The 19,132-nt window shown below is 43.3% G+C and overlaps 1 protein-coding gene across 1 annotated transcript in view; it reads left to right on the top strand.

Annotated features, from left to right (window-relative positions):
- Nucleotides 1-19,132, top strand: part of LOC117062215 (acyl-coenzyme A oxidase-like protein) — a 389,661-nt gene that overhangs the window by 236,100 nt on the left and 134,429 nt on the right. The window contains exon 13 of the mRNA XM_033175478.1: nt 16,669-16,758. Within this exon, the coding sequence (XP_033031369.1) occupies nt 16,669-16,758 (90 nt within the window). The remainder of the gene's footprint in view (nt 1-16,668; nt 16,759-19,132) is intronic.

Here is a 19,132-nt window from a genome sequence, read left to right as displayed (position 1 = left end):
ACCTTCTCAGCCACTGTTGACACCAAAGCATAGGGGTCTACAGGCCTGGGACCTGAACACACCACAGGGTCTCCACTGTCCCTCCACTGGGGAGAACTGGAGCTCAAGCCCAGCTGCTGGCCTTGGCCCTGCACAGTCACATTCTTCACAAAGACCTCCTGCAGTGTCTCCTGGCCCTTGTGTTACCTGAGCCTGGATGCCCATGGCCAGGGCCTGTGCCCTCCATCTTGGCTCCTTTGAAACCAACACCAGAAGGTGCCACTCCTGCGTCACTGTGCCCTCAGGGCCAGTCTCCACAGCAGGACTTTATGTCTTCCCACATCAGTGGAGAGCCTTCTCATCTCTGCCCCCAGCTGCCCTGTTTCTCCTCAATGCGTTCCAGAATTTCACGAAGAAGAACAGAAACGGCCAAAGCAGAGTGAAAAAAACATCTACAAAATTGGAGCACAGTGAAGTCTCAAAAAAGCTCTGCAACCCAGCACAATGATAAGGTTATCAGCAAACACGCACTGATCCCTCCTTTCACATTAGACGCAGAGCTGCTCTTTGCTGCTTGGAGATGTAATCCAGCCGGGCAGTGACTGAGCGATTATATTTAATGATTGCATAGGGAACGCCGAAGCAATTGCAAGTGTTTGTAAATTTTTTCAGAAAGTGATGTGAGGCAGAGCCCTTTGCTTATTCAGTAGACTTTGTCCCAGGACTAACTCCTCAGGGACATTCAACACCACCTCATTTATCTGGCATCAACCAACCCTTGGAACAGAGCCAAGGCCTGAAATAAACAAAACAGATCTCTGGGAATCACAAAGAGATGTTGCAAAGCCCACGTGCTGCAGCTCAAGCCCTTACTCCACTCCTGAAGGAGCCTGTGGCCTCTGTTCCTGGTTGTTCCATGTGGCTCCTGGTTTCTGTGGGCTGTAGAAGAAGGGCAGAGGGATTGTGAATGTCGACAGCTAAGACCACTCAGGGGCCAGGGACCAAGGAAGATCCAGAAGAACTATGAAAAAAAAATAAACTGAAAAATCCAAGAGCACAGTGGGCTCCTGCCCAGCCCTAGGGGGAACTCAAAGCTCATCTGGAACAGACCTCCAGGCAAAGTGGGTACCAGCCAAGCAGCAGACTGGTGCGAGCAGAGACAGTCATTCGGGGGTCTCCCCTCCAACCTGGATGCTGTAGACTTACTATTCCCTGGAGTAACATAGATGGTGTTTGTTTAAATACTTAGCTTCTCACAGCAACCCCCAAGACATGTACGTTTCACTACAGACCAGTAGGTCAGCCTGACTTAGATCTGATGTGGCAGAGGCCCTTTTGCTCCCTATACAATTTCTTAAGAAGCAGAACCATGAAAAATTCTGGCTGGTGCTTGGGTCATGAATAGCTGAGTCCAGCTGGCTGGGATTGCATTTATGGGCAGGACAGGGTTGAGCTGAGCTTCATCATAATGCCAAGTGACTTGTGGGTAGGGTGGAAGAAGTTCAAGCATGGTCCATACTCAGAGGGTCCAAGGCTGGATCTGGCAAATCTCCCAAGAAGGATCTGTCTGGGGTCCAAGTGTCAATATGGCCCCGTAGTAGAAGGGCCTTCTCAGTGGTTACCATGACAACTTTATCAGCCAAACTCTTTGCTCAAGAGTCTCATTTTTCCAGGGCATCAGCTGGTTTCTGACCAACTCCCTTTCTTTTTATTTTATTGGTCAGAGATCTCTTTTTCTGGAAGGGTCGAGAGCCTTCAAGAAAAATCCCAAAGTTCTGGGGCTCTGGATTAAAGCCTAGGCTTCCCCTCTCCTCTGCGGTTATTTTCTGAGCATTCTGCTGACCCTAACCTATTTGGCTACAGGGATTTACAAAGACAGCACAATAAAAATCACCTTGTGGTTATAAATGATTCAACTTTGAAAGAACCTTGCTCCAAGATTAGAGGAATCAGCTCTTATTTTTTGGGGAAAAAAAAAAAAAAGAAAATGCATTTTTGACTTCCTGACATTCTCTTGAGTCCCTGCTATGAAGAAGCACTAAGGACATATGTAGATGTTATCACCTTTAATCCTCCAATAGTACTGTGAGTAGGAGTTGTTATCCTTAGAGTTTTCCCATGGAAGGACGAACAAGGCTAGAAGTGAGATGTTATTTCTCCAAATCTACTAAAACACAGAGGCAAAGTTTCTACAGGCCTTCCAAACTAAGGCTATTATCCCTAATTCCGGACCTTGTCCCCTTTTTTGGCAGGTGGTAACTTTCTTCCCTGGCCCTTTGGGTTCCGTGTTAATGAATGTTCTACACTTAACCCTCATTTAACATAAGTCCATGGCTTTTAAACAATCCTCTGTCTTTTGATGTTAATTTGTGGTTACTGGAAAAAATCGCTCCCTGGTGAGAAAGTCCGTATGTCATCTTTGTGAGAGTCCTAGGTTAGTAGGTTCTATCTTGTCAGGCAAATTAGAGGGGGAGAGTAGCCAGCAGTAAAACTGACCCTCATCACTGATAAGGAAAAGAGAGATTGCTAAAATGACCCAGGGATAATCCATTTTATTTGGCAGCATTCCTTTGAGGGTCTCAGCCCAACATTTTTAAGGGCATAAACAAGGCGATTATAAATTTCATAAGGAATGGACAGCAGCCAGACATATGAGAGAATAATGGACAGAACTGGCATAGATCCTGGGCCAATTTGCCAAATTTTGGATCCACTGTATGTTGTTTAAAAATCTCATTTTACTTTCCCTTGAGCCAGTTCAATCCAGAAGGATTCACCCCGTGTCCCAGCAAGGAAACCAGAAGGTTGGTGGTGGGGAGATGAAGTTTTACAAGTTGACTTCTGAATTTGTGATCATCTTAGTTAAGATCATTTGGGATGCAAGTAAAAGAGATCAATTATAAACTTTCTCCAGCAAGAATGAAGAATCAATCTTAAGGAGGAAGAGGTGGGGGGTGGAGAGAGAGAGAGAGAGAGAGAGAGAGAGAGAGAGAGAGAAAGTTCTGGAATTTAGCTCTCATGAGAACCAGGGACTGGAAAGGGGTCTAGAGTCCCTGACTCCATGCTAGGGGGTCTCTCTCGGGACCCATGGTCTCAGCCTTTGCCCCTCTTGGTGTCTGCCCATTCTTGCTCTTCTCTGCATTTGTGACTGTCCATCGCTATGGAATTTAGAGCATCTCTTTTCCAGCCACACTCTGAGATGGTGTTTCTCAGATCAAATGCTGAATCCCCATCTCAGTTGAGTCAGAGTCCTTTCCAACTCAGCCATGTCTGGTTAGGGAATGGGGTCACGTGTCATGAACATGCCGGCGGATGCCCCATTTCTGTCGGTGCTAAGACAGTTCCCAAAAAATAGCAGCTGAGCAGATATCTATTATAATGTGTGTGGTACTTTTTTAAAACATTTTCTAATACTGTGAAGCTGGTGTATAGAAATGGAGTTTAATTTTGTATGTTGATCTTATAATCAACAACCTAGTTAAATTGCCATATTAATTCTAATGATCTGTTTGTAGTTCTTTTGGGTTTCCTATGAAGATAGTCCTATTGTCTGAGAAAAATGTTAGCTTTAGTTCTTCCTTTCCAATCATTTACATTTGTTTCTTTGCCTATATTATAGAAGTGGCAAGAACTTCCAATGCAGTGGTTAAAGGAAGTGGTTCATAACAGGCACCTGTATTTTATCCTTGACTTTAAAAGAAATGTGTTTACTATTTTACCATTAAGGATATTATTTGGTGTGGGACTTGTGCAGATATTCTTTATTATGTTAAGGAAAAGCCTGTTTTACTCTTCATTTATAAATAGTTTTGTGCATATCTGGATTTATTTGATTTGTTTGAAAATTGAAATATAGTCATTTTATGGAAATTATCTGCATTTATTTTATTGAGGTGATTGCAAATTTTCTTCCCTTTAATCTGTTAATGTGGTGAATTTACATTAACAGATTTTCTAATATTAACAAATCTTGCGTTTCAGGATATATACAACTCAGTCATGATGTCTGTGTGTGTATTTAAAAAGCTGCTGATTTCGTTTGCTGGTATTTGTTTAGGGTTTTGTGCTCTGTGATTATGAATGAGGTTGGCCTCTGCTATTCTTTTCTAAGGGTGTCCTTAATCTAGTTTGGATATCCAGGCTACATCACCCTCATTAAATGACTTGGTGGTGTTCCTTATTTTTCTGTTCTCTGGAAGAGTTTGTATAGAATTGAATTATCTGTTCCTTGAATATTTGTTTCAAATATAACTATAAGGCTAAACAGACCTTGTGGTTTCTTTCTAAGAACATGTAAAATGATTGATTCTGTTTCTTTCCTGGTTATAAGCTATTCATATTTTCTGTTCTTCTTGAGTCACTTTTGCTAATTTTTATTTTCCTAGTAATTTGTTCGTTTCTTCTTATTTTTAAAATGTATCAATCATGAAGTCTATGATACCCTTTGCTCTTTTTAACCCCTGCTGTATGGGTAGTTACGCCCCTTTGCCATTTCTAATATTGTTTGTTTTCCACAACCACCTTGTCAGTTGATCTATTTTGTATATTTTTTCAAATAATAAACTTTTGGCTTTGTTGATCCTCTCCACTATATCTGGTTTTTCTATTTCATTGATTTTTATCTTTATTACTTCTTTTCTTCTGAGACAAGGTTTCACTGTGTCACCCAGGCTAGAGTGCAGGAGCGTGATCACAGCTCTTGGGCTCAAGTGATCCTCCCACCTCAGCCTCCCAGGTAGCTGGGATTACAGGTGTGTGCTATCATGTCCAGCAAATTTTTAAAATTTTTGTTGAAATGGGGCTCTCACTATGTTGCCCAGGCTAGTCTCAAACTCCTGGGCTAAAACCATCCTCCTGCTTCAGCCTCCCAAAATGTTGGGATTACAGGAGCGAGCCACGATATCTGGCCATTACTTATTTTCTTCTACTTTCTTTGGGTTTATTCTCCTGCTCCTCCTATAGTATCTTAATTTGAATGTTATCTTATTTTCTCCATTTTTCTTTTTCTATTATTAACATTTAAAGTGATACATTTTCTTTTTAAGTGCTGCATTGGTTATATCAACCATGATTTGATATATAAGATTTTCAGTTTATTGATTCTAAATTTATTTTAATTTCCATGGTGACTTATTTGACCTATGAATTCATTGATTATGTCTTTCAATTTTCTAATGTCTGGTGTTAAAAAAAAAATAGCCAACATTTGTTGAATTCTTACTATATGTCAAGTATCTGTCTTCACTCTTTACATTCATTAACATAAATTCTCACAATGACCCTACAGAGAAGGACTGTTCTGACCCCAATATTAGGTATGTGAAAAATGGGACACTGGGAGTTTAAGCAAGTTGCCCAAGATCACACGGCTCCCCAGTTGGCGGAGCTGAGATTCAAATCCAGGCTGTTTGGCTAGGCAGTGTAACTACCGTACACTAGTGGCTTTTTTTTTTTTTTTTTTGAGACGGAGTCTCGCTCTGTCACCCGGGCTGGAGTGCAGTGGCCGGATCTTAGCTCACTGCAAGCTCCTCCTCCCGGGTTTACGCCATTCTCCTGCCTCAGCCTCCCGTGTAGCTGGGACTACAGGCGCCCGCCACCTTGCCCGGCTAGTTTTTTGTATTTTTTAGTAGAGACGGGATTTCACCGGGTTAGCCAGGATGGTCTCGATCTCCTGACCTCGTGATCCACCCGTCTCGGCCTCCCAAAGTGCTGGGATTACAGGCTTGAGCCACCGAGCCCGGCCAGCTTTTTTTTTTTTTTTTTTTTGTTACAGTTCTTGTTGTTATTATCGTTATAATTACTGTTCTACATATATATATATATATTTTTTTTTTTTTTCAATTAATTCCATCATAGAGAAAACAGCCGGTGTCATTTTTCAAAAAATTCAAAAAATTTTTTTGAAATTTTTTTATGGCCTGTTCTGTGGTCTAGAGGCTGGTCAGTTTCCATGTGTGCGTCAGAGGAGTATGTCTTCTGCAATTGGATGCAGGGTTTCAAAGGTGACCAATAGATCAAGCTTCTTAGTGGCATTATTCAAATATGCCCTATTCTTACTGAGGTTTTGGCCTGACTGATCTATCAGTTATTGAGAGATATGTGCTGAAATCTCCCACTGTTGAGGGTGGATTTGTCAGTGTGTCCATCCATTTTTATACTGCTATAAAGAATTACCTAAGACTGGATAATTTATGAAAAAAAAAAAAAAGGTTTAATTAACTCACAGTTCCACAGGCTGTACAGGAAGCATGGGTGGGTGTCCTCAGGAAAGTTACAACCGTGGCGGAAGGTGAAGGGGAAGCAATTATGTCTTACCATGGCAGAGCAGGAGTGACAGAGATAAGTCAAGGGGAGCCGCACACTTTTAAATGATCAGATCTCGTGAGAACTCACTCATTATCATGAGAACAACAAGGGGGAAATCCACCCCACCCCATGATCCAGTCACTTCCCACCAGACCCCTGCTCCAGTTGGACATGAGATTTGGGTGGGTACACAAATCCAAACCGTATCAGTGACTCTTTGTAATTCTATCAATTTCAGTCTCATTATTTTGACATTGCATTATTAGATGTTCATAAGTTTTAAATTGTTATATTTTCCTAGTGAATTGAGTCTTTGATCTTTATGTAGTTGACTCCCTTTATCAATAGCAATGCCTTAAAATGTGTTTTGTCTAATATTAACATAAGGACAAAAGCCTCCATTTGGTTGGCATTTACCTGTTATATCCTTACAGTTTCAACTTTTCTGTGTTATTGTGTTTATGTGTCTTATAAACAATGTTTGTCTATCTTCAAAATTGAATCTACCTTGATAATCTCATTTTATGTTTAGTCCAAGTAATTATTGTCATCACTGATATATTTGAATTTATGTTTTCCATCTTACTCTTATTTTCTATTTGTTGAGTCTTATCTCTGCTTGTTTGGACTTACAACCTTCAGCTTTATGGTGTTTATTTTCCCCTTTCCATTTTTCCCTTTTCTGGTTTTCACTCTACTTATGCTTATTTTGTGGCCACCTTAGCAATTTTAACATGCACATTTAACTTACAAAGTCTAAAGTTAATTATTAGCATTCTTTTTTCCCAATAATAGAAGAGCTTAGATTGCTTTAACTAATCATCGGCTCCCACCCTCTAAACTACTGTTGTCCACTACTCCAGTACTGTGTTTTTAATCCCACAAATTAGCCATCATATTTATTATTATATGGAATCATTTTTTCTTTAGAGTTACCACCTTTTACCAATTTCTTTGCTCACAATTCCTTCTTGCATCTCTGTAGTCATTTCCTGGTTTCTGGAGTACTTTCTTCTAAACACCATTTAGTGTGGGTCTGTAGTTTTTGTCTCAATCTGTCTGTTTCATCTCAATGTAGAAAAATTACATATTGTCCAGTATAGAATTCATTGTTGATATTTATTATCTCTTAACACTTTGAAGTTTTGCTTATCTGGATTTCCTTGTTGCTGAGGAATCAGCTATCTACCAGTAATTTTTCATGGCAGTCTATTTTTTCTTTCTGTTTCTTTTAAGATATTTTATTTGTTGTCATGACCTATGGTTTCACTACAATATGTATAAATATAAATTTGGTTGTATTTTTCCTGTTTGGATTCATTTGAGGTTGGTAAGTATGTGGATTTGTGTCACTAACAATTCTGTAACATTTTAGGCCATTGTCATTTTGAATATTGTTTTCTTTGCATTATCTCCTTCTAGGCATATTAGGCTAATACCAATATCTGCTGCCTCTGCAGTTTTGATTCTGCTGATTTTTTAATCTTCTGCTTATCTTTTATTTGCCCTTGTGTTGTGTGAGCAGCCTGTGAATAAGTAGGTGGATGCTGCAGTGCTAACTGCCTCTTTCATTCTCAGCCCTCGGCAAGCCCTTCACTGTCTGCCTCCATCCCTACCCCCAGCTAGTCCACCTCTCTCGCGCGCGCTCTCTCTCTCTCTCTTTTTCTGTCTCTTGCCACCTATGGTCTGTGCCCCACTCAGCCGCTGGAGTCATCTTTTAAAATCACAAATCATCTGATTCCAAAGCTTAGAATTTATTTTTAACTTTACATTTCACCTAACATAAAATAAATCCCCAAGATGGCTGCTGAGGCCCCGGGTGACTTGACCCCTGTCTGCCCCCAAAGGCTTCTCTTTGGGCCCCTCCCCCCTCACTCATCACCTCCAGCCCAGCCTTCTTTCCAGGCCCTGGACATTCTGTGCCCCTTTATGCCTCAGGGCGTTTGCACAGGCTGCTCTCTCAGCTGGAACAAGCGTCCTCCCATTCCCAGATTGGCTGAATTCCCTTATTTAAGTTTCCAAGTTAAGCAAGCCCTCTGAAATCCTTCTCTGGCATCCAGGTTGGAGGAGGTCTCTCTTGCTATTTGTTTTCTTACAGAAAGTAAGAAAACTTTCTTTCTCCCTGCCCCCATCTTTTCCTTTCTGGCATTTGCCACAGATTTTTTTCTTTTTCTTTTTTTTTGTCTTGAGATGGAGTCTCACTCTGTTGCCCAGGCTGGAGTGCAGTGGTGCGATCTCAGCTCACTGCAATCTCTGCCTCCCAGGTTCAAGCAATTCTCCTGCGTCAGCCTCCTGAGTAGCTGGGGTTACAGGCATGCGCCACTACGCCTGGCTAATTTTGTATTTTTAGTAGAGACGGGGTTGTTGGTCAGGCTGTCTCAAACTCCTGAACCACCTGCCTCGGCATCTCAAAGTGCTGGGATTACATGTGTGCCGCAGATTTTTAATTACCTATTTTATTTGTCCACCTGGCCAATGCCTGTCTCTCCCATGAGGACAGGGCCATGGCTATAGTTCACTATGGGTTGCGTAGTCCCTAAGATGGAGGGAGCCTTGGTATGCATCTGGTGACAGACTTCATGAAGGAACTCCCTCCTGCCCACTCTGTCCAGCAAATAAATCATGGGAGTGCAGGGCAGCAGTGACAGGGTCCCCTCAAAGCATGCGGCAGGATGGGGCAACCTGCCATCACTCCACTGGACTCAGAATCCTGAATTCAGGAGACCCAACCCAGATCTCAGCTCTCACAAGACAGGTTGCAGTGACTCTCCATGCTCCCAGATCCCCTCACGTATGGGTTCTGCACCTGTGGGCACGGTGGAGGGCACAGGCATAAAATTAGTGCCAACCGAAGACACGGTGCCTCCTGGTTGGTGGATCAGTCTCTGTATTTTTAATTGATCTCCTCGAACAAATAAGATAAGATTGATTTCATGTTTTGTCGTCTTCAGATTAACAGAATTTACCCTCATTTGTTTAAAAAAGGGGAAAGAATGCCTGTTTCTGATTTGTTCTGATACATTTATTAAATGTAATCATATAGTAAAAAATTCAGCGATGTTAAAAACAGCAGGAAAATATTAAACTTTCCATGTACAAAGTTTGGATCATAAAATATGTTTTGTGGGGCTCTCACTGAAATGGGACACAACCTTCATGACACTCACAATTAGTTGCTAAGAGGCTCGATGTAACCCAGAAGGCAGAGAGTGGAGGAGCTGTCTACCGAGTGAGCTCCTGCTTCACAGAGCCCAGGTTCTGGCTGCTTCCCTCTCTGAGAATTCCGCTGGCATTTGGAACATGGGTTTAGAGTTCCCTCTGTCTATCTCATGTTTCTTTCTCTCCTTCTTAGGAATAAAGTAAGCTCACGGAAAATCTTACTTTTTGTTTCAGATGAAACCTGTTTCTTGTGTACCACCCTTTTATTTCCCACTACCCGTCGACCCCACCAATAAACAAACGAATATCCCCACTCAGGAGTCCAATGTAGAAAGGAGAAAAATTTCGTTTTGTAATGAAAACCTAAGGTGCTACTTACTGAGTGCCTTGGGTTGATGGCTTAGGAAAGGGCTTCCTCAGACTCCAAAAGATTTGTTCATGTTGGAGAAGCAGTTAACATTGATTTATCTCTGGTCATGAACAGACACGGTTCAAGCTGACACTTTCCACATGCTGTGTTTGTCTGTGCTGGCTGCTATACAAAGTGCCATAGGCTGGGTGGATTAAACAACAGGAATTTCTGTTCTCACAGCTCTGGAGCTGGAAGTCTGGGATCCAGGTGTGGGCAGGGTTGGATCTCTTCTGAGGCTCTCTTCTTGACTTGTGGATGACCATCTCCTGCCTGTGTCTTCACACGTTCCTCCATGTATGTCTGTGTCCTGATGTCCTCTTATAAGGATGCCAGTCAATATTGCTTTAGGGTTGCCCAATTGCCTTGTTTAATCTTAATTACCCCTTTTAAGGTCCTGTTTTGAAATACAGTCACATTGAGGTTGTGGGGGTTAGGACTTCAACATAAGAATTTTGTGGGGGACCAGGGGCAGTGGCTCATGCCACCCAGCACTTTGGGAGGCTGAGGCGGGTAGATCACCTAAGGTGAGGAGTTCGAGACCAGCCTGGCCAACATGGTGAAACCCGTCTCTACTAAAAATACAAAAAAAAAGCCAGGCATGGTTGCGGGTGCCTATAATCCAGCTTATGCTGGAGGCTGAGGCAGAAGAATCGTTTGAATCTGGGAGGTGGCGGTTACAGTGAGGCAAGATCGCGCCTCTGCACTCCAGCCTGGGTGACAGAGTGAGACTCCATCTCAAAAAAAAATAAAAAGGAATTTTGGGGGGACACAATGATGTAGCCCATAGTGCCTGTGTATGCATGTGTGTGCACATACACACATACACGCGCACACACGCACACGCGCACACACGCATGCGTACACACGCACACATGCACACATGCACACGCGTGCACCCACATGCACACACACACACTCTCAGGCATACGCTCTGTACTTTTCTATAGGCCTCTTCCGGCTAAATTTTTAGTTTTAATCTGAGATAGAGCAAAGGCCCAGTGATTAGGTCTTGCGATGAAACGATTCCCAACAGAGACATATGAGGTGAGAACCCCATACACCTTCAGCGAAGCATTGGCCACGTGTCAGCTGTGGGGAGACCTGGCTGGCCCAGCACGCAGGCCAGTCTGTGTGTGGAATGGTCCCTGACAACTGGAGCAACCACTGTTGGTTCAGGGGCCCTCACGCTGCAATCAGCACCACCTCAGCTGGGAAGGACAGGGATGTGGTTTTAGGGAACTGATCCCCCAGGCTTCCATTCAGTCGGCAGCTCCAAATGGACACAGAAGCCTGTGAATCATGTGTGATGTGGCAGCCTTCCTGCTGCGCAGGCATCTGTGGTACCCTGGTTAAAGCCAAGACAATTCAGAGGCTGAGAGAAATGAAACCGAATCCCCAGGGGACTGAGGGAGCCCGTGGGCATCAGATGGAAGGAAAACGCCCCATGGCAGGAGTGGGAGTGGAGAGCATGAAATGCAGGCATGGCAATTTCCCCAGAATACTTTGGACTTCCCTGGACAATGACAATGCCACAGAGGACCCTGGGCATCCTGGGACACCAAGGAGCCTGCGCTTCCTCCTGGGCAGATGCAGGTTCTCCTCTGTCAGCTCCTGGAGGTCTGCACTGGAGAGGAGAACATTTGGCACCTGGCATGACTCCCTGTGGAGCAGTCCCTGCCCTGCCCTGGGAGCTAATGGGTCTTTTCCACCTGCTGCAAAAATAGACTTGATTCAGATACCTGGTCCTGAGATTGGCTTACCCAGGCCCACACAGCCCCTCCAGGCAGACAAGACCCCTCACGCGTTACCTCTGAATGAAACGCAGGGTCCAGGCAGATGGAGTTCCAGGGAGAGTGGGGCAAACTTTGGAATCTTGCTTGACTGAGTGTGGATGGCCCCTTGGCCTGACTCAAGGCTTGAGGGAGATGACAGAGGGTTAATCGAGGATGCCAGGGCCCTCCATGTGGCTCTGCACTCAGGCTCTGCACCCTGTCTCTCCTGAGCCTGAGGCCACAGCCCTGCCCTGCACCATGAACCCCAGGCAGGAGGCTGTCGGCTCTCGACCCAGCTGGATCTGGGGTGACATTCAGCTTCAGAAGTCATGCTTTTCTTCCAGCCCTGTGGATCCCACTCAGCATCAGGTGGCTAGTGCAGGAAGCCCTCTGCCTTTGTTTCTCTTGGGCACCTGCTCAAAGTCCCTTTAAGTGCAAAGTCTTTATTCCTTGTTTCCTCCATCTCCACTTCCTCCCCCTGAAAAGAGCTGATGGCCAGTTGTCACTGGGGCCCAGGAGAGCCTCCTTCCTTCCCTCTCACCTGGGCTCTTTGTCCTGTGCCACACCTGTCCTGGTCTTTGTGAGGCATGGCCATCTCCACGCTGGGCTGATAGAAGTTCACCTCGCATCCTTTGAGAGAGCTTGAGTCACCTCTAGTTGCCATTTCTAGCCTACCTCCCCGCCACCCCCTGAGAATGAAGGATGCTGGGACACTGCCCAGGTTCAGCATTCAGCACCGCAGGCTATAGAAGCTAAGGCAAGGTTTACATTCACCATTCTGCACACATTCTTCTTTCAGCGGTGACTGCATATATCATTCGCTGTGTTCAGTAAAGGCCAAGCAAGACCAGAATCTCAGAGTCAAAGTTGAGCACCACACAGAGGCCGGAGCAGCACAAGGCAGGGGCTGGGGACAGGTGGGAAAATTGCTACCCGCTACCCAAGGCCACAGGTTATCCCAGTCAGATCCAGAGGCTGGAAGGGAGGAGTATGAGACTGTTTGTCTTAAATAAAGGGCAAGGGGCTAGAAAGCAAAGGTGGTGGGTGGGGAAGCTGTTTTAAATAGAGAGGCAGGGACACCTTTCTTGCAGTGGAACTTCTTTGGACCTGAGATGGAAATGAAATGAGGGAGGCCCACGGAGGTCTGAGGGGAGTGTCCCAAACAATGAGAACAGGATTGCAAAACTCCCGGGAAGTGGGCAAACTGGTGTGCCAGAATGAACCCAAGCAAGGTTCAGGGAAACCTCACTGAACTTCAGTTTTTTCATTCTGAAAACTGGAGCGATGAGACGTGAGAAGTAGAAATGATACATTGTATGTAGTGCATACGGAAGTTGACCCTCGGTAGTGGCCTCCATGACTGTCCCTACTCCAGGCACACGTTGTGGTGCTGATCTGTAAAGACATGTGAAGGTCTCCTCTGACTGTACCTTCCATGTGCGGTCATGGCCCTCCTCCTCTCACAACATTCCATGGCTCCCTTTTACCCAGATCAGCTCCATTGTTGGCTTCCGGGTCTTTCATTTCCTCCCCCACCAATCCCGCCAACTCCTCCCTCCATCCTTGTGATCCTTAGTCCAATCCTGAGCCTCTTTCTTGGGGTCTTTCTCAGGCACCCATTTACCTTCCACCTTGGGAGGTTGTGAATGACTTTTTTCTTTTTTTTTTTTTTTTAATAAATTTTTTTTTACAGTGCTTGTGTATTACTTTTAGTAATTAATTTTAAAAACCCAAAAAGGTCATTTTTAGTTAAAAAACGATACAGACACACATGCACAAACTGTTTATAATCATTTGTCCCCCAAGAATTTGAGGCCTCAACTGTAGAATTTAAGTCACTCAAGGAGACTCAGGCTGCAAGCCCCATTCAGTGACTGCTCTATGCCATGGATCTTTCTGTAAGCCGCATACATGTTTACCTAGGACATGGATGTTGGGACTTTCTAAGCCTGGCTAGTTTCTCAGTGGGGCACCTCAGGGTCCCAAGGATTGAGACTCCTGGGAGGCCAGGCCTTTCTGGCTTATTCTAAAGAAATTAGATCATAAGTGCACCTTGTTGTTTTCAGGAGATGGGAAGCAACATGACAACCCTGACCCTGCCTCTCATGTGTTGGACTTTGATTTTTCTTGTTGCCATTTCATTTTCAGTTACCTGCAAGCTGTTTGAGGGCTGTGAGCCTTGTTACCTCAGCTGTCAAGGGCCAGGTAGAGTCCAGAATCAACACCCTGTTTCACTTGACTTTCAAACTAGAAGAGGAGCTCACAGCTAAGTTTCACCATGTAGGAGAAAAAGGAATTATATTGCATGTGAAGAACTGATACAGAACATCTTTGTGCTCCCAGAACGCCATTGCCTGTTCTTTGAGAGACTTCTGGTATCTGTTTGCTAGTTCTGCCCTTTGAGTAGAGTCTCTTTCTGGTCATTTCAAAACTGGATCACCTGACTCCAGGGCAGGGTGGAAGTGTCAGAGAACAACAAAGAGCTGGTTGCCCTCTCCTTCACTGGAGGAGAGCAGAGCAAAATGCTCAGAAAAAAAAAAAGCACGTTGTTTCTTCAACATTAGTATTTTGAATGTTTTGCAGCTAAGCTTCTTAGGTATAACCGCTGCTTCTCAACACTGAGGTGCTGTATTAGTCTGTTCTCATACTGCCTAATAAAGACATACCTGAGACTGGGTAATTTATAAAGGAAAGAGGTTTAATGGACTCACAGTTCCATATGACTGGGGAGGCCCCACAATCATGGCGGAAGATGAAGGAAGAGCAAAGTCTCGTCTTACATGGTGCTAGGCAAGAAGGCATGTGCAGGGAACTACCCTTTATAAAACCATCAGATCTTGTGAGACTTATTCACTATCATGAGAGCAGGGCAGGAAAAACCCACTGCCGTGATTCAGTTACCTCCCACTGGGTCCCTCCCATGACACGTGGGGATTATTACAATTCAAGATGAAATTTGGGTGGGGACACAGAGCCAAACCCTATCAGGTGGTATATTTAGTGTTACTCTTCTTCCACATCAGAACTTGACAGATGATTCAAGAACATTCCAACACAATCCTGAACCTCACTTGCTTCATCTGTAAAATGGGGATAATGCCTACTTTGCCGGGCCATTGTGAGGATTAAAGGGATTCTGTGAGGTAAAGGAAGTCTGTGTGAAGTCCCAGCACAGTATCTAGCATAGAGGATGCTGTAGAATGAGAAGGGTGAAGATGAGTCCACTGTAGCCTTACGGGGAGATCACTCTGAGGCAGGACCACACTTCATCAGAATCTGATTTCGTGTGGTTTGCCCACAAGGCAATTTTAATCTTGTGATTATTATGGGGTGGGGGGAAGTGAACTTCTGGTTGGAAATGTTACTGATTTACTTACCCATAAACAAAATCAGTTTAACCTTATGAAGGCAATTAAGGCTTCTGCTGGGGACTCCTTTGCTTCTGTAAACTGCAGGTGGTAACACCGCCCAGTCAGCCTTGATGGGGAAGAGGGAAAGGTGGCTGGGCCTTCCAGGGTGGCTCTCCCCACAGGAGCAGGACTGATGCCTACAAGTTTTCAGGGCTCTGAGGGCGGCAGGATCCCGGAACTCCAGGCTTCTAGGACCCCTGTGGCCATTTTCAGAAATGGAGCAGGTCCCCCAGGCATGAAGGGTACCTGAAGATTCAAGAATATGACTGCCCATGGGCCTCTGTGACTTGAAAATATTATGGGGCAAAACTTGTCATTCCTTATTCAGAGCTAAAGTGCTCATTGCACATACTCCTGGGAGAAATAACAGGACAGTCAGCTCTGACGTGACGGACACAGGCAGAAGTGATTTGTGGAAGTGGGCTTGGACAGAGGGAACAATTCTGGAGATTTAACTGGGAGAACAAAGAGCTGGAAGAAGGAGGTAGTGCAGAGGCCCTCAGAAGGGGAAGAACCTGGGGCCACACAAAGACAGGCTTTGCTTCCTTCATGTTTTGCTTGGGACTGAACTTGCTTTCTCCTGTGTAGCTGATTCTCTGGTTTGTGTGCAGAAACACTGCCAACACTGCCATTTAAATAAGGATTTCAGGAAGTAAAAGGGAAAAAAATACTGGAGTGAGAATTTATGGTGCAGAGTATTTAATGATATTAAGATGCAGAGTGGCAATTTAAGACATTTTGCTGCCTCTCAGGGAGTTTTGTAGGTATACAGGCTAATTTTCAGAAGGGTTGCTGGGGGTGGGGGAAAAATCGTTTGCCTACATACGGTGAGGTATAATCACTAGTACCTTGGCATTTATTAGAATTTGGAAGAAAGATGGAAAAAAATCAGTCTACTTTATTGAAATCTTTTGCACAAATGTGACACAACCGTTTTCTTTTTTTTCCTCTCTTTTTTTTTTTTGTTATACTTTAAGTTCTAGGGTACATGTGCACAATGTGCAGGTTTGTTACATATGTATACATGTGCCCTGTTGGTGTGCTGCACCCATTAACTCGTCATTTACATTAGGTATATCTCCTAATGCTATCCCTCCCCCTACCCCCACCCTGCAACAGGCCCCAATGTGTGGTGTTCCCCTTCCTGTGTCCAAGTGATCTCGTTCAATTCCCACCTATGAGTAAGAACATGTGGCGTTTGGTTTTTTGTGATTGGAATAGTTTGCCGAGAATGATGGTTTCCAGCTGCATCCATGTCCCTACAAAGGACATGAACTCATCCTTTTTTATGGCTGCATAATATTCCATGGTGTATATGTGCCACATTTTCTTAATCCAGTCTGTCACTGATGGACATTTGGGTTGGTTCCAAGTCTTTGCTATTGTGAATAGATGACGCAACCATTTTCAAATAGTTTTTTATTACCACCAAAACAATATTCATGAACTAAAAGCTAATGTAAGGAATCAAAATTCTTACAGTGGTTACTTTGACTAGGAGAAATAGGATTTTTTCCTCTTTTCAATTTTCTGTATATTTTTTCATTTTAAAGAAAATGTGAGTCTTGTATAGTGATAGGATCGCAAATTTAAAATGTGTGTGTGTGTTTTTTTCTTTTTTCTGCACTAGGGTTACATGATGGAAAATCAAATCTCAGGCTTAAGGTGTGACACAGATGTGTTTGCCACTTTTGAAGGTGACACTGTTGTTATGCTTCAGGTAAGATTCGGGAAATGTTTTCAAGATCAAGAGTTATCCAGAAGTCTGAAGTGTTTCATATGTTTTATCTTTATCTGATTGCCTTATTTAATTGGCAGGTGCTTTCCTGTGAGGCACTTGATATTTGTTGTAGCTGAACAGGGGATTAAATTATTTCTCTCTTAGCTGATCTTTGACTTTGAATTATATCTTTTTGGTTTAAGAAAACCACTTATACATAGTGAGTCAGATTCTTCTACTGGGAAGGGCATTTTGAAAGAGTGTGTAAGGCCCCAGGAGATGAACAAGCGAAAGACATGAAAACCCAATTTACAAAAGAACGACAATGGATCAGCTTCTTAATGATCAAGGAAATGCATGTTAGACTATTCTGCAATACTGTTTTTCTTTCTCAATCCAGTCGGCTCATGTTTTAAAGTATGTTGAAGTCCCTGTGCTGGCACAGGGGCGTCCTCTTGCATGTTGCTGTTGAACCGTGTATAATTCTACTTCTGGGCTGTATTTTAAGATAACAGCCTGAAATACAGAAAACTTTAAGGCACAAACATTTTCACCAGTACATTATTTATTATAGCAATAATGTTGGAGTCCAAAATTTCAACAATAGGAAAATTATTATACAGTATAAATCATGCTCTGGTCATTCAGTGGGGAATTATATAGCGTTTAAAATAGTGCTTTCAAAGAGTGCTATTTATAACCGAAATTTAAAACTCATGGTGAGTAAAAATGATACAAAAACATACAAGTCATGCATTGCTTAACAACAGGAACATATTCTGAGACATTTGTCATTAGGCCGTTTCATCGTTGTGTGAACTTCATAGAGTGCACTCACACAAACCTAGATGGCACAGCCTACTCTGCGCCTAGGCTCTGTGGTGGAGCCTATTGCTCCCAGGCTGCACGCCTGTAGGGCATGAGACTGTATTGAATACCACAGGCTACTGCAACATAATTTTTGTTTGTTTAATGATACATAATATTTTTACATATATAAGGGATACATGTGATATTTTGTTACATGCCTCGAGTGTGTAATGATCAAGCCAGAGTTCTTCGGGTGTCCATCACCTCGAGTATTTATCATTTCTATTTGTTGAGAACATTTCAAGTCCTCTCTTCTATGTATTTTGAAATATGCCGTATATTGTTGTTAGCGATAGTCACTCTACTCTGCTATGGAACATTATAACTTACTCCTTCCACCTGACTGTATATTAGTACTGATTGATCAACTTCTGTTCATCCCCCCACCCCCACACACACCTTTCCCAGCCTCTGGTATCTATCATTCTACTCTTCACTGCTATGAGATCAACTTTTTTCTCTCCCAGGTATGAGTAAGAACATGCCATATTTGTGTTTCTGTGCCTGACTTATTTCACTTCACATAATGACCTCCAGTTCCATTCATGTAGCTGCAAATGAAATGATTTCATTTTTTATGGCCAAATAGTATTCTATTATATATATATGTGTGTATATATATATATATGTGTGGGTGTGTATGTATATGTGTATATATATAATATTTTCTTTGTCCATTTCTTCGTGTGATGGGTATTTAGGTTGATTCCACCTCTTTGCTATTGTGACTAGGGCTGCAATAAACATGTGGGTGCAGGTGTACCTTTGATATATTGATTTATTTTTCCTTTGCATAAATACCCACTAGTGGGATTGCTGGATCATAGGGTAGTTCTATTTTTAGGTTTTTTTGTTTGTTTGTTTTTGTTTTTGAGAAACCTCCATACTGTTTTTTATAGTGGCTGTACTAATTTACCTTCCCACCAACAGTGCCTAACGCAATTTTTATGTTTAAGTATTTGCATTTGGAAGCACATCCAAGCATAGATAAGGTGATGTGTTATGTTATGACATCATGATGGCAAAGATATCACTAGGTGATGGGAAATTTTTAGCTGGGGCACTTGACTGTATAAAGAATGTGATCATGATTTGGGGTTTTTAAAAAAGGACAATAGGGACTCCTGGCCTGCTAAGATAGAATAGCCCCTATTCCTCACAGATTTTCCTCTTCACAATTAAACTTCCTGGACAAAATACAACAGAAAGCATGGGAAGAGAAGACCCTGGAAGGGGGAAGGAAGAAGGAGGCTGCCTAGGGACTTTGGGACTTGAAGAATGAAACAGCAATAAGGTCTCTGGATTTCCTTATTGTCTCCCATATATCCCAGACAGGATACACGTCCCCTGTATCTCTAACAGGCACACACAAAATATGCTCCAGGAGACACCTAATCCCCTAGCCTAAGGACTAGAAAGATGGTGGCCTGATGACCGAAAATCTTTTTGGTAATACCCATGCTACACCAGCCAGACACAACAAAAAAGCATAACCACTCTCCCC

Source organism: Trachypithecus francoisi, unplaced genomic scaffold (assembly GCF_009764315.1).
Source record: "Trachypithecus francoisi isolate TF-2019V2 unplaced genomic scaffold, Tfra_2.0 Lachesis_group17, whole genome shotgun sequence".
In the NCBI taxonomy this organism is placed as follows: Eukaryota; Metazoa; Chordata; class Mammalia; order Primates; family Cercopithecidae; genus Trachypithecus; species Trachypithecus francoisi.
Note: the sequence above shows the minus strand (reverse complement) of the source record. Positions and strands in the feature narration are given on the sequence as shown.